We start from the raw sequence: 13290 nt of genomic DNA, 5'->3' as shown, positions 1-13290 counted from the left end.
CCTATCTAATATTATAATGGGTAGCTTCACAACACTAAAATCTTCATTAACTCTTATTTTTATTCTAGAGCAATTAATCACAATTTCTTTTCAGCTTTTCTAAAATTTTAAACATTATATGAATATGTAAATAATGCTCAAGGAAGTTCCATTACTGACACAGAAGAATACTCTGCATTTATTTTTAATCCTATAGCAATAAAAATTTAATATTTAGAACAAGATAATTCTTCATTTTCCTTATATTTATACCACACCTGTATTTAAAATGTGCTTGCTATGGAGAATAAAAATTTTAAAAAAGTTATGAGAATTTGATATTTTGCCTTGACTCAGTGAAGATGTTGAAGAAGGAATTTTTTTTTAAGTAAGAGGAAGAGAGCCTGACCTGTGGTGGTGCAGTTGGTAAAGCATCGACCTGGAAATGCTGAGGTCACTGGTTCAAAACCCTGGGCTTGCCAGCAAGGCACATAAAGGAAGCAACTACTACGAGTTGATGCTTCCTGCTTTTCTCCTTCCCCATCTTTCTCTGTCTCTCTTTCCCCTCTCTTTAAAAGTCAATAAATAAAATAAATTAAAAAAAAAAAAAAAGAGGAGGGGAGATTGACTGCTACATGTGCCCCAACAGGGATCCACCCGGCAACTCCTATCTATGACCAACGCTCAAATCAACCGAGCTATCCTCAGTGCCTGGGGCCTATGCTGGAACCAATTAAGCCACTGGCTGTGAAAAGGGAAAGGAGAGCCTGACCAGGTGGTGGCGCAGTGGATAGAGCGTCGGACTGGGATGTGGAGGACCCAGGTTTAAGATCCCACGGTTGCCAGCTTGAGCATGGGCTCATATGGTTTGAGCAAGGCTCACCAGCTTGAGCCCAAGGTCACTGGCTCGAGCAAGGGGTCACTCGGTCTGCTGTAGCCCCCTGGTCAAGGCACATAAGAGAAATCAATCAACTAACAACTAAGGAACCGCAACGAAGAATCGATGTTTCTCATCTCTCTCCCTTCCTGTCTGCCTGTCCCTATCTATCCCTTTCTCTGACTATCTCTGTCTCTGCCACAAAAAAAATAAAAAATAATAAAAATTTTAAAAATAAAAATAAAGGGAAAGGAGAGATAAGGAGGAAACAAAAGGGAAGAAAAGCAGATGGTTGCTTCTCATATGTGTTCTGACAAAAAATCAAACCAGGGACTTCCGCATGCTGGGCTGATGCTCTCTATCCACTGAGCAAACCGGCCAGGGCCAAAAGAGGATTTTTTTTTTTTTTTCAGAGCAAGAGAGACAGACAGGAAGGGAGAGAGATGAGACATACCAATTCTTCATTGCTTCACCTTAGTTGTTCATTGATTGCTCTGTCATATGTGCCTTGACCAGGGGGCTCCAGTTGAGCCAGTGACTCTTTGCTCAACCCAGTGACCGTGGGATCAGCCAGTGACCTTGGGCTTCAAGCCAGTGACCTTTGGGCTCAAGCTAGCAGCCATGGATTATATCTATGATCCCACGCTCAAGCTGGTGACCCATGATAAGCTGGTGAACTCAGGGTTTCGAACCTGGGTCCTCAGTATGCCAGGCTGGCACTCTATCCATTGCACCACTGCCTGGTCAGGAATTTTTTTTTAAGACACTGGTTTTGAAAGGAAGCCCTCTCTGACAGGGTCTATGATGGCTCATTAAGATGAATTATAATTTAGTCAACTAGTATAAATTTTAGAGGAAAAGAGAATATGGTTGACTTTGTTGTTTCTGAAAAATCTTAAATTAAGAAAAACTATAGGCCCTGGCCAGTTGGCTCAGTTGTAGTGTTAGCCCAGCGTGTGGATGTCTGGGTTCGATTTCTGGTCAGGGCACAAAGGAGAAACAACCATCTGCTTCTCCACTCTTCCTCCTCCCCCTTCTCTCTCTCTCTCTTCTCCTCCAGCAGCCATAGCTCGATTGGTTCCACTGCACTGGCTCTGGGCACTGAGGACGGCTGGTGGAGCCTCCACCTCAGGTGCTAAAAATCGCTTGGTTTTGAGTATGGCCCCTATGGGCAGAGCATCAGCCCCAGAAAGGGGGTAGCTAGGTGGATTCCAGTTGGGGTGCATGCCAGGCTCTGTCTCTGTCTCTCCTCCTCTTACTTGGAAAAAGCAGAAAAAAATTCTAACTGTAGAAATTCAAAAATTTTAATATCATAATTAACAAAAAAGAGTATGTTTTCAACAACTTTCATATTGGGGAGAATAAAAACTACCTAGATGTGAAAAAAAAGTCAATAAAAGAACTTTTAGTCTTCCCTATGCAGCCTAATAAAAAGAGCTCTGTGGCCCTGGCCGGTTGGCTCAGCGGTAGAGCGTCGGCCTGGCGTGCGGAGGACCCGGGGTCGATTCCCGGCCAGGGCACACAGGAGAAGCGCCCATTTGCTTCTCCACCCCTCCGCCGCGCTTTCCTCTCTGTCTCTCTCTTCCCCTCCCGCAGCCAAGGCTCCATTGGAGCAGAGATGGCCCGGGCGCTGGGCATGGCTCTGTGGCCTCTGCCTCAGGCGCTAGAGTGGCTCTGGTCGCAATATGGCGACGCCCAGGATGGAAAGAGCATCGCCCCCTGGGGGGCAGAGCACCGCCCCTGGTGGGCGGGCAGGGTGGATCCCGGTCGGGCGCATGCGGGAGTCTGTCTGACTGTCTCTCCCTGTTTCCAGCTTCAGAAAAATGAAAAGAAAAAAAAGAAAAAAAAAGAGCTCTGTGGCCAGACCAGTGGTGGCACAGTAGATAAGAGCATCAACCTGAGATACTGAGGGCCCAGCTTTAAAACCCCAATGTAACTGGCTTGAGCGTGGGATCACAGATATGACCCAACGGTTTCTGGCTTGAGCCCAAGGTCGCTGACTTGAAGCCTAAGGTCGCTGACCTGAGCCCAAGGTCTCTGGCTTGAGCAAGGGGTCAGGACACTGGCTCAGCTGGAGTCCTACTCCAAGTACATGTCAGGAGCAATCAATGAACAATTGCTGCTGCAATTAGGAGTTGATGCTTCTCATTTCTTTTCCTTCCTGTCTCTCTCTCTCTGTCTCCCTCTCCTGGTTAAAAAAAAAAAAAAGTAATGAATGACTTTAAAAAATATACCTAGGCCCTGGCCGGTTGGCTCAGTGGTAGAGCGTCGGCTTGGCGTGCGGAAGTCCTGGGTTTGATTCCCGGCCAAGGCACACAGGAGAGGCGTCCATCTGCTTCTCTACCCCTCCCCCTCTCCTTCCTCTCTGTCTCTCTCTTCCCCTCCCGCAGCCGAGGCTCCATTGGAGCAAAGATGGTCCAGGCGCTGGGGATGGGTCCTTGGCCTCTGCCCCAGGCGCTAGAGTGGCTCTGGTCGCGACAGAGCGACGCCCGGATGGGCAGAGCATCGCCCCCTGGTGGGCGTGCCAGGTGGATCCCGGTCGGGCGCATGCGGGAGTCTGTCTGACTGTCTCTCCCCGTTTCCAGCTTCAGAAAAAAAAAAGAAAAAAATATATATATAAAGAATGTATCAACTGCATTGGCAGGGCAGCTCAGTTGGTTAGCATGTTGCCCCAACATGCCAAAATTGCAGGTTTGATCCTGGTAAAAGCACATATAAGAAACAACCAGTGAATGCATAAATAAATGGCGCAACAAATCGATGTTTCCCATTTTCTCTGTCTCTCTCACTTCCTCTCTCTAAAATCAATAAATTAAAAGAAGTTGTAGAGGCCCTGGCTGGTTGGCTCAGTAGTAGAGTGTTGGCCTGGCGTGCGGGAGTCCCAGGTTCAATTCCCGGCCAGGGCACACAGGAGAAGCACCCATCTGCTTCTCCACCCCTCCCCCTCTCCTTCCTCTCTGTCTCTCTCTTCCCCTCCCGCAGCCAAGGCTCCACTGGAGCAAAGTTGGCTCAGGCGCTGACGATGGCTCTATGGCCTCTGCCTCAGGCGCAAGAATGGCTCTGGATGCAACAGAGCAACGCCCCAGATGGGCAGAGCATTGCCCCCTGGTGGGCATGCCGGGTGGATCCTGGTCGGGCGCATGCGGGAGTCTGTCTGACTGCCTCCCCGTTTCCAACTTCAGAAAAATACAAAAAAAAAAAAAGTTGTAGAAACTATTATATACTTGCCTGACCAGGCAGTGGCACAGTGGGTAGAGTGGTGGTCTGGGACACAGATGATCCAGGTTTGAAACCCCGAGGTTGCTGGCTGGACTGTGGGCTAATCCAGCTTGAGCATGGGCTCACCAGCTTGAGTGCAAAGTTGCTGACTTGAGCATGGGATCATAGACATAACCCCATGGTCACTGGTTTGAGCTTGAAGGTCACTGGCTTGAAGCCCAAGGTCGCTGACTCAGTTGGAGCTGCTCCCCATCCCCCATCAAGGTACAAATGAGAAAGCAATCAATGAACAACTAAGGTGACACAACGAAGAATTGGTGCTTCTCATCTCTCTCCCTTCCTGTGTCCCTCTCTCTGTCTTACTCTCTCTGGCTTATAAGAAAAAAAAAACACGAATAAATAAATCATTTTTTTTTTCCCCGAAGTTAGACGCGAGGAGGCAGTCAGACAGACTCTCCCATGTGCCCAATAGGGATCCACCCAGCATGCCCACCAGGGGGCGATGCTCAGCCCCTCTGGGGCATTGCTTCACTGCAATCAGAGCCTTTCTAGAGCCTGAGGCAGAGGACATGGAGCCATCCTCAGCACCCGGGCCAACTTTACTCCAATGGAGCCTTGGCTGTGGGAGGGGAAGAGAGAGAGAGAGAAAGGAGAGGGAGAAGGATGGAGAAGCAGATGGGCATTTCTCCTATGTGCCCTGACCAGGAATCGGACCCAGGACTTCCACACACCAGGTCGATGATCTACCACTAAGCCAACTGGCCAGGGCCAAAAATAAAACATTCTTGTTTAAAGACTATTAAGACATAAATTTGCTTGAAGGACCAAAAAAACGGTTTAAAGGTACTTTAATTTTTTTTATTTATTTATTCATTTTTTAGAGAGGAGAGAGAGAGGGAGAGAGAAAGGGAGAGAGGGAGAGAAAGGAGAGAGAAGGGGGGAGGAGCTGGAAGCATCAACTCCCATATGTGCCTTGAACAGGCAAGCCCAGGGTTTCAAACTGGCGACCTCAGCATTTCCAGGTCGATGCTTTATCCACTGCACCACCACAGGTCAGGCAGGTACTTTATTTTATTTTATTTTTTTTTTTTTTATTTATTTATTAATTCATTTTAGAGAGGAGAGAGAGTGAGACAGAGAGAAAGAGAGAGAGAGGAAGGGGGGAGGAGCTGGAAGCATCAACTCCCATATGTGCCTTGACCAGGCAAGCCCAGGGTTTTGAACTGGCGACCTCAGCATTTCCAGGTCGACGCTTTATCCACTGCGCCACCACAGGTCAGGCCTTTATTTTTAAAACAATAATAAATAGATTCTTTTTTTTTTTTTTTGTATTTTTCTGAAGCTGAAAACGGGGAGAGACAGTCAGACAGGCTCCCACATGCGCCCAACCAGGATCCACCCGGCACACCCACCAGGGGCGACGCTCTGCCCACCAGGGGGCGATGCTCTGCCCCTCTGGGGCGTCGCTCTGCCGCGACCAGAGCCACTCTAGCGCCTGGGGCAGAGGCCAAGGAGCCATCCCCAGCGCCCGGGCCATCTTTGCTCCAATGAAGCCTTGGCTGCGGGAGGGGAAAAGAGAGACAGAGAGGAAGGAGGGGGGGTGGAGAAGCAAATGGGCGCTTCTCCTGTGTGCCCTGGCCAGGAATTGAACCCGGGTCCCCCGCACGCCAGGCCGATGCTCTACCACTGAGCCAACCGGCCAGGGCCAATAAAAGATTCTTGAGGAACAAAGACTAACCGGGAAAATGAGATTTTAAATTTTTTATTTTATTTTATTATTTTATTATTAAGTGAGAGGCAGGGAGGCAGACAGATAGGCTCCCACATGCACCCTGACTGGGATCCACCCAGCAAGCCCCCTATGGGGCGATGCTCTGCCCATCTGGGGCCACTGCTCTGTTGCTCAGACAACTGAGTTATTTTAGCACCTGAGGTGAGGCAATGGAGACATCCTCAGTGCCCAGGGCCAACTTGCTTGAACCATTAGAGCCATGGCTGTGGGAAGAGTAAAAAGAGAGAAAGAGAAAGGGGAGAGGGAGGGGGAGAGAAGCAGATGGTCACTTCTCCTGTGTGCCCTGACTGGGAATCGAACCCGGGACTTCCACAGGCCAGGCCAACACTATACCACTGAGCAAACCGGCCAGGGCAAGATTTTAAGTTTTCATCTCCTCCTCACTGCTGAATTGGTGACAGTGGGGTAGTAGTACCCACCTAGCATTTCAAAACTTACATAGAAAGGAAAGGGCTAAGGATCTGAGACAATGTTATTTCTAGGGCTCCCATCAATTAAGTCACCATAAACAGATGGCCCGGTGAAGCTGAGGCAAGCCCCCAGTGGGGACATAACTATAATTTACCTCATCAAAAGGGAGAGAAAGCTGGAGATCCTGACAGTGGTACCATCCTGGGCCAAATTCCTTTCTCTCCCTTAAGACTCCTACCCCAGTCAATGAAGCTCCTGCCAATGATGTATCTTACTTGAGCCTAACTTTATAGTAATAGATATATATTTATATATTGCTCTAAAATGTTCCCCTCTCTTTACTTAAGACAAACCTGAAACTATTCTTTAAAAGTATTTCTATTATAGATTTTTACCCAGGGAAGGGAAAGGGAGTAAGCAGAAAGAAAAAAAAGATGGGGATAATCAGGTGGGAGAGAAAAGAGCCACAGGTGAACAGAAATTGTGATGGAATGTAAACCTAGACGAAATATTAGAATCCTGGTTTCTAATCCCAACTCTGCCATTTGCTAACTAAACTATGTTCTTTATACAGTGAGCTTCCTCATCAAAAAAATGAAGTGGAGGTAGGGGTTGCACCCAAGAACAAGAATATATCCTAGAACAAGATATGCCCAGAGGGAGCCCTGGCACAGAGCTTCAGAGTCAAGAATGACAACTGTACAGAGGAAAGAAAAAAAACCTCTTAGGTAGCAGGAACAAGAAAATTTTCTGATTATTCTGCCTGGGGATGGAAGATTGTTCAAAATTACTGGGTACAAATTACCACCTAGAGAACAGTAAAGAGAGAGTCCATGTAAATTGCTAATTCAACAGATTCTGAGTGGGGTTCTTTATACCAACACTAGACACTATAGATACAGAAATGAATGTCATAGTCTCTGCCTTTAAAGTGTTCAGAATCCAGTTAAGGTTTTGACTAAATGCTATGAGAAAAATTGTGCCTCTGTCTGATTCTGTACTTTCTCACCAATATTATATTGAAGCAGTGACACCTAGAATCTTCACATTCAGATCTCATTTAAGAAAAATGAGACTTACCGAGAAATTAACTTTAGGGCACCCAAGTTTTTTAACTTCAAACCAACTGATCTGATACACATGATTAGTGTGGCCATATGAATTTCAACTAGCTATATTAATTAAAATCCTATTAACCTACAGGATAAAGAAAAAAAATTTATCCTATGAGTAACACAAAATTGGGATTTCTCGATCTTGATTTAAACAACTTTATAATTTATTTGTAAATTTCTACAAGCAGTTCATGTTAACCAAGATCACCCTAATAAATTCAACTTAAAAAATTTCTACAATGCCTGACCTGTGGTGGCACAGTGGATAAAGCGTCGACCTGGAAATGCTGAGGTCACCGGTTCAAAACCCTGGACTTGCCTGGTCAAGGCACATATGGGAGTTGATGCTTCCAGTTCCTCCTCCCTTCTCTCTCTCTGTCTCTCCTCTCTCTCTCTCTCTCTCTCTGTCTCTCCCTCTCCTCTCTAAAATGAATAAAAAAAATATATATATATAAATTTTTCTACAAGCAGGAAAAATAAGGAATAAAGTAAAAAAAATGAGATATTAATTACAATCAGAAAATTATGACTGTGTTTACAATGCACACTAATTGTATAATCCCCTAAAATTTGAGCTGCAGAATTTGTTTATTTCTGGGTTTTGTGAAGATCCCTGAAAAAAGAACAAAAACACAGAAGAGATAACTTTTCTAAAAGTGAGAGTTTTACAAGTTTTGAATACTTCCCTATTTGCCTACAGCTTTTTAAAAAAAAGAGAGTAAAAATCTGACTCAAAAGAGACTTTTTTCTTTTCATTAATGTGCATTAAGGGGAGTATTTTTTTGACTACTTACTTATCCCTGACAATCCAACAAAGACCCATTCTGAAATCTAAAATGGCCAGCACCATAATTTAATTTCAAGAATAGCAGGTAAATTGATATAAATAATACCATAAAAGAAAAACTAAAAATAAGCTACAGAAAAAAGTGGAGGCCTATCTGGCAGAAATAGAGAAGAGGGATTTCCTAGATAAACCGCCATAGTAATTTGGCTTTAAAGACTAGGATCAAATTCTAAACACCAAACTGCATTTGAATAAAGGCCACTAGTGGGAAGGGGGGGGGGGTTAAATACTGTGAAACACAACCTCTTCTAAAATTCAAGAATTCCCAAACTGTTTGAGTGGCTTTGACTCCACGAAGACAGCTCTGCAAAATGACTTCGGTTTCCCTTTCACAACCACAGTCCTACATACACCGCCCCCGCCCCCCACCCATTCTTTGTAGTCCAGTTAAAAGGGGGGTGGGGGTGGGGGCTGGCTGCTTTTCCAGAAGAGGCAAAACTGTAGGTAGGGCACTAGCAGGCTGCCAGGACCCGAATACACAGAAACCAGGTGTGCAAGGCAGGTACAACCTCCAGCCGACAGGAGAACAGAAAGACTCGCCCCCCACAGGGCTCACAACTTCCACAGCTGGCACAGTGCAGACCCAGTTCCTCTTCCCCCGGTGACAAATCAAAGCTAAGTCCTGACGCCAGCGAGCCCCGCGCGGAAGAGGCCCCCACACCGCTCTCGGCCCGAACCCGCCCCGAGCCCCGGCGCAGCCAGCGCTGTACCTGGCGAAGAAGTCGGCGAAGCCGCCGCTCCGTCGAGCCCGGGCCGAGGTCCCCGCGGGGCCCTGCTCCGCGGCAGCCGAGGGCACCGGCGACCCCGCCGGGGCCAGGTGGTCGCGGGCGCTCTGGCGGCGGCTCACCTCGAACGTGTTCCGAGAGTTCAAGTGAACGTCGGAGAAGCAGAGGCACGGCTCGGCGCCCGCGCCCCCGCTAGTCCTCCCGGCCGGGGAGGAGGGGACCGTGCCCTCCTCGGGACCCCGGGCTCCGGCGCCGGCTCCGGGCTGCTCCGAGTCCTCGCTGCCGCCGCCGCCGCCCCCGCCGGCCGGCCGGTCCCCCGCGCCGCCGCCCGCGCCCTCGGGCTTCGTCGTGTCCACCCCCGCCAGGCAGCAGCTCCGCAGCGGGTCCTCGAGCGGTGCGGCCCAGTCGGACCGGCTGCCCCCGCCGTCCGCGCCCTCGTCGTCAGGGCCCTCCGGGCGGAGGCGGCGGTGGCGCGGATCCCAGCCGCGGGCGCGGGCCAGCCCGTGAGTCTCCCCCAGGTCGCGACAGTCCCGGCCCGGCAGGAAGCCCGAGTCCCCGTTGGTCATGCCTCCGTGCCGCTGCGCGCTGGCACCCGCCGCCTCCGCGCCTCGGAGCTTGGAGCCGGAGTCCCGCGGGCGGGCGGCCGAGCGCGGGGCTGCGGAGGGCGGCGAGGCGCGGGGCTGGCCGGCGGGGAGCGGACAGTAGCACAGCGCCGGCTCCAGCTGGCCCCCGGTCGCCGCGAGGTAACACCGGAGGAGCTGCTGAGGCGGCGTCTCCTCCTCCCCCTCCGCCTCCTCTTCCTCCTCCTCCGGCGGCTCCACAGCGCCGACGCCTCCGCCAAAGCCGCCCGTGGCCCGGATCAGCTTCCCGTCCTGGCCCGCCGACTCGGGCGCCGGCAAAGGGAGCAACTTGGGGTTTCTTCCCGGGCAGGCTCCAGCATCCTCGGGACCTACCATCTGGGCCGGGCCGGCGCTGCCCAAGGAGGCGGCGGAGGACTCCTCGGGTACGGTGCTAGGTGGTGTGGCCGCGGCGGCGGCCGCCGCAACCTTCCCAGACCCACCCCTCCCACAGGGGCTTCGGGCAGTTGCGGGAGGCGGGCCAGTGCCTGGGCCTGCGCACGCGCAAAAGCCGGACGGGTCAAGCCTGGACCTGGAGATTCCGCGAACCATAGAGACGGCAGCTAGAGGGACCCGCTCCTTAACACTCAGGCGGCCAATCTGGGATCCGCCGTCTGGATGGAGGAGGTTGGTTGGTCCACTCCGAGTATGACAGTTATTACAGAAGCATAGGTATGGCTCGCTTAGCAAAAATTCACTAGCTGTCCTTAATTAATAAGAGTAGAATACATAATGTTATATGTAAGTCCTTCCAGCTCTAATTGGTCGCCAGTCCACTTGACCCTTTTACATCCATCTTCTCCATCACCGCCGCCACAATTTAGGGCTTCATCTCCTTCTGTCAACACCTTCCTTTCTCTTCATCTTCCACTATACTACTGAAGTTATCTTTCTTATCTAGCACCACACATCATTACGTCACTCTTCTTAAAGATTTCCTTTATCATTCAAGGACGGAAAGGAAGTAGAGTCAGGCAGAGAAGGGCTATTGAAATAATTCCAGCACCCAGTGAAAATGAATTAAAATGGGGGTGATAACCATTGAGTGGAAATAAAGTGTTTTTAAAGTAGAAATCACAAGACATAATATCATTTGTTAAAAAGATTGAAGAGGGAGGGACCAGCAATTACTATAAGACTTAAGATTGAAACTGATGTGATTTGAAGAAATGGAAATTGGAAAAACCTGTTTAATAGAAGAAATATATCTGATAAAGTAAAAGACTAGGATGTCTGGCATATAATTATAGGTCTAAAACTTGGGTTAGAATTTAGATGGGGATGCAAACTTAAGTCATCTGCATAATGCTGCTAGGTGAGTCATGAGTGATATCAGCTGGGAAGAAAGAATAAAGACAGGTGTGAGGGCCTGACCTGTGGTGGCGCATTGCATGCAGGCCTCCCCAAACTACGGGCCCGCGGGCTGCAAGCGGCCCCCTAAGGCCATTTATTCGCCCCCACCCCGCACTTCCGGAAGGGGCACCTCTTTCATTGGTGGTCAGTGAGAGGAGCACTGTATGTGGCAGCCCTCCAAAGGTATGAGGAACAGTGAACTGGCCCCCTATGTAAAAAGTTTGGGGACCCCTGTAAAAAGTGTTGACCTGGAATGCTGAGGTTGTGGGTTCAAAACCCTAGGTTTGCCTAAACAAGGCACACATGGGAGTTGATGCTTCCTGCTACTCCCCCCCTTTTCTTTCTCTCTCTCTAAAAATGAATAATTTTTTTAAAAAAGACGGACTTGAAGCAGAGACTCAAAAATGTCATTATTTCCGGATAGACAGTTGTGTTGTGAGGGATTAAAGAGGTGCTACTTGTGGATAAACTGAAGCAATAAATATAGACCACTCATTCTAGAAGTATGTCAATAAATGAGAGAATAGGCAGAAATAGGGGAATGAAGTAGGAGAGGAAGCACTATTGTCAACCTTTACAATTTTTTGCTTATGCATATATGTATGTATACACAAGAGTGAATATAACCTGTATATGAGTGATAATAATGTATGCTTTTTAAAAATGGACATCCATGTACCCAGTACCCAGTTTAAGAATCATCAAATGTTTCCAGTGGGGTCAGAGTAAATGCTGGCATCTTGTCAAATGAAGCTCCTCAAATTCCAGGCAACATAGGCTTTAGGGTATTTACTGTTTTGCCACAGATAGGAATGATTTCCAGGGGAACTTGATCCTTAACTTGGAACCTTTAACTACAAAAGTTGGGCAGCTCAGGAATTTGAGTGACGCTGTAGCCAGGGCTGCAACCAAATAGATTCATGGAATCCAGGCTGTACTTGAACCTTCCAAAAACAGCACCTCAACCTGTGTCTATTACAAGACTTACCCTGATGGCAGCTGATGTTTTTTTGTTTTGTTTTGGGTTTTGTTTTTGTTTGTTTTTGGGGGGGTTTTGGTATTTTTCTGAAGCTGGAAACGGGGAGAGACAGTCAGACAGACTCCCGCATGCGCCCGACCAGGATCCACCAGGCACGCCCACCAGGGGGGCGATGCTCTGCCCCTCCGGGGCGTCGCTCTGTTGTGACCAGAGCCAGTCCAGCGCCTGGGGCAGAGGTCAAGGAGCCATCCCCAGTGCCCGGGCCATCTTTGCTCCAATGGAGCTTCGGCTGCGGTAGGGGAAGAGAGAGACAGAGAGGAAGGAGAGGGGGAGGGGTGGAGAAGCAGATGGGCGCTTCTCCTGTGTGCCCTGGCCGGAATCGAACCCGGGACTTCCACACGCCAGTCCGACGCTCTACCACTGAGCCAACCGGCCAGGGCCAGCTGATGTTTGATTCATATAAACTCCATCCCTTCTCTACGTGATTTTCTTTTCTTGGCTGAATCCATTCAGAACTCCATTCTCTGGTCAGCAGACTTCAACTGAAGTGTTGTCCTCTGTTCTGTGTCAAGTTCTGTACGTGGTTCCCAAGTTTCTGCGGGGGGTGATCTTTGCTCTTGTCTTGAGGAATAACCTAAATGGTATTTTTAACAATTATTTGAAATAAAGACAGCAAACACTCCCCCCAAAATGAATTTCTGCATATGAATCTTATTGGCTTTATTATAAAATTGAAGAAGTGTTTTTCAGGGAATATATTTTATTTTATCTGTCTAAAATTCTTTGAAAATCACACATAAGTAATATTATCATTTCCTGATTAAAAAATACTCTGAACACTAATGTAAAATGACTAGAACAATTTATATCCTTAATAATTGATAATGGTCTTAATATTATGAATTATATAATAGCTAACACTTATATAACATTTACATGTCACATTCTCCAAGCACTTTATATATTCATATTGATCCTCACAATAAGCCCATGAACTATGTACAATTATCATCTCCATTTTACAGGTGAAGAATATTGCTCAATGTCAACTGAGCTAGAACTGGTTAGGTTGAGACTAGCTAGAATCTAGGTACTTTGGGGTTCCAGAGTTTATCGTCTTAGCAACTATATCATTTCACTTCTCTGTAAACAGTTTAATTTTGCATAATAAAATGGCTTTGAAAGGTCAACAACAAAAGAGATTCATCAAATGTCTTTTATAACGATCATTTTTGAAGACCCTAAGGAAGGACTAAGTGGCATGGACATAGTTAGCAATGCATTTATTGTTGAGATCTTCCAGAAGACAAATGACTTACAGGACACAGGTGGAAAAGTTAATGTAAGAAGAAAGAAAACGGCCTGACCTGTGGTGG

At 48.0% G+C, this 13290-nt stretch overlaps 1 protein-coding gene across 3 annotated transcripts in view; it reads right to left on the bottom strand.

Moving 5' to 3' along the window:
* Positions 1–10050, bottom strand: part of TBC1D12 (TBC1 domain family member 12) — a 100059-nt gene extending 90009 nt beyond the window's left edge. For 2 of the 3 annotated variants that reach the window (XM_066238790.1, XM_066238789.1), the window contains exon 1: positions 8951–10050. In XM_066238790.1, the coding sequence (XP_066094887.1) occupies positions 8951–9921 (971 nt within the window). In that variant the 5' untranslated portion in view covers positions 9922–10050. The remainder of the gene's footprint in view (positions 1–8950) is intronic. The other variant, XM_066238791.1, reaches the window with a different exon arrangement.
* Positions 10051–13290: the final 3240 nt, after the last annotated feature.

This window comes from Saccopteryx bilineata, chromosome 7 (genome assembly GCF_036850765.1).
Source record: "Saccopteryx bilineata isolate mSacBil1 chromosome 7, mSacBil1_pri_phased_curated, whole genome shotgun sequence".
Taxonomy (NCBI): domain Eukaryota; kingdom Metazoa; phylum Chordata; class Mammalia; order Chiroptera; family Emballonuridae; genus Saccopteryx; species Saccopteryx bilineata.
This window is presented reverse-complemented; position numbering and strand designations above follow the sequence as displayed.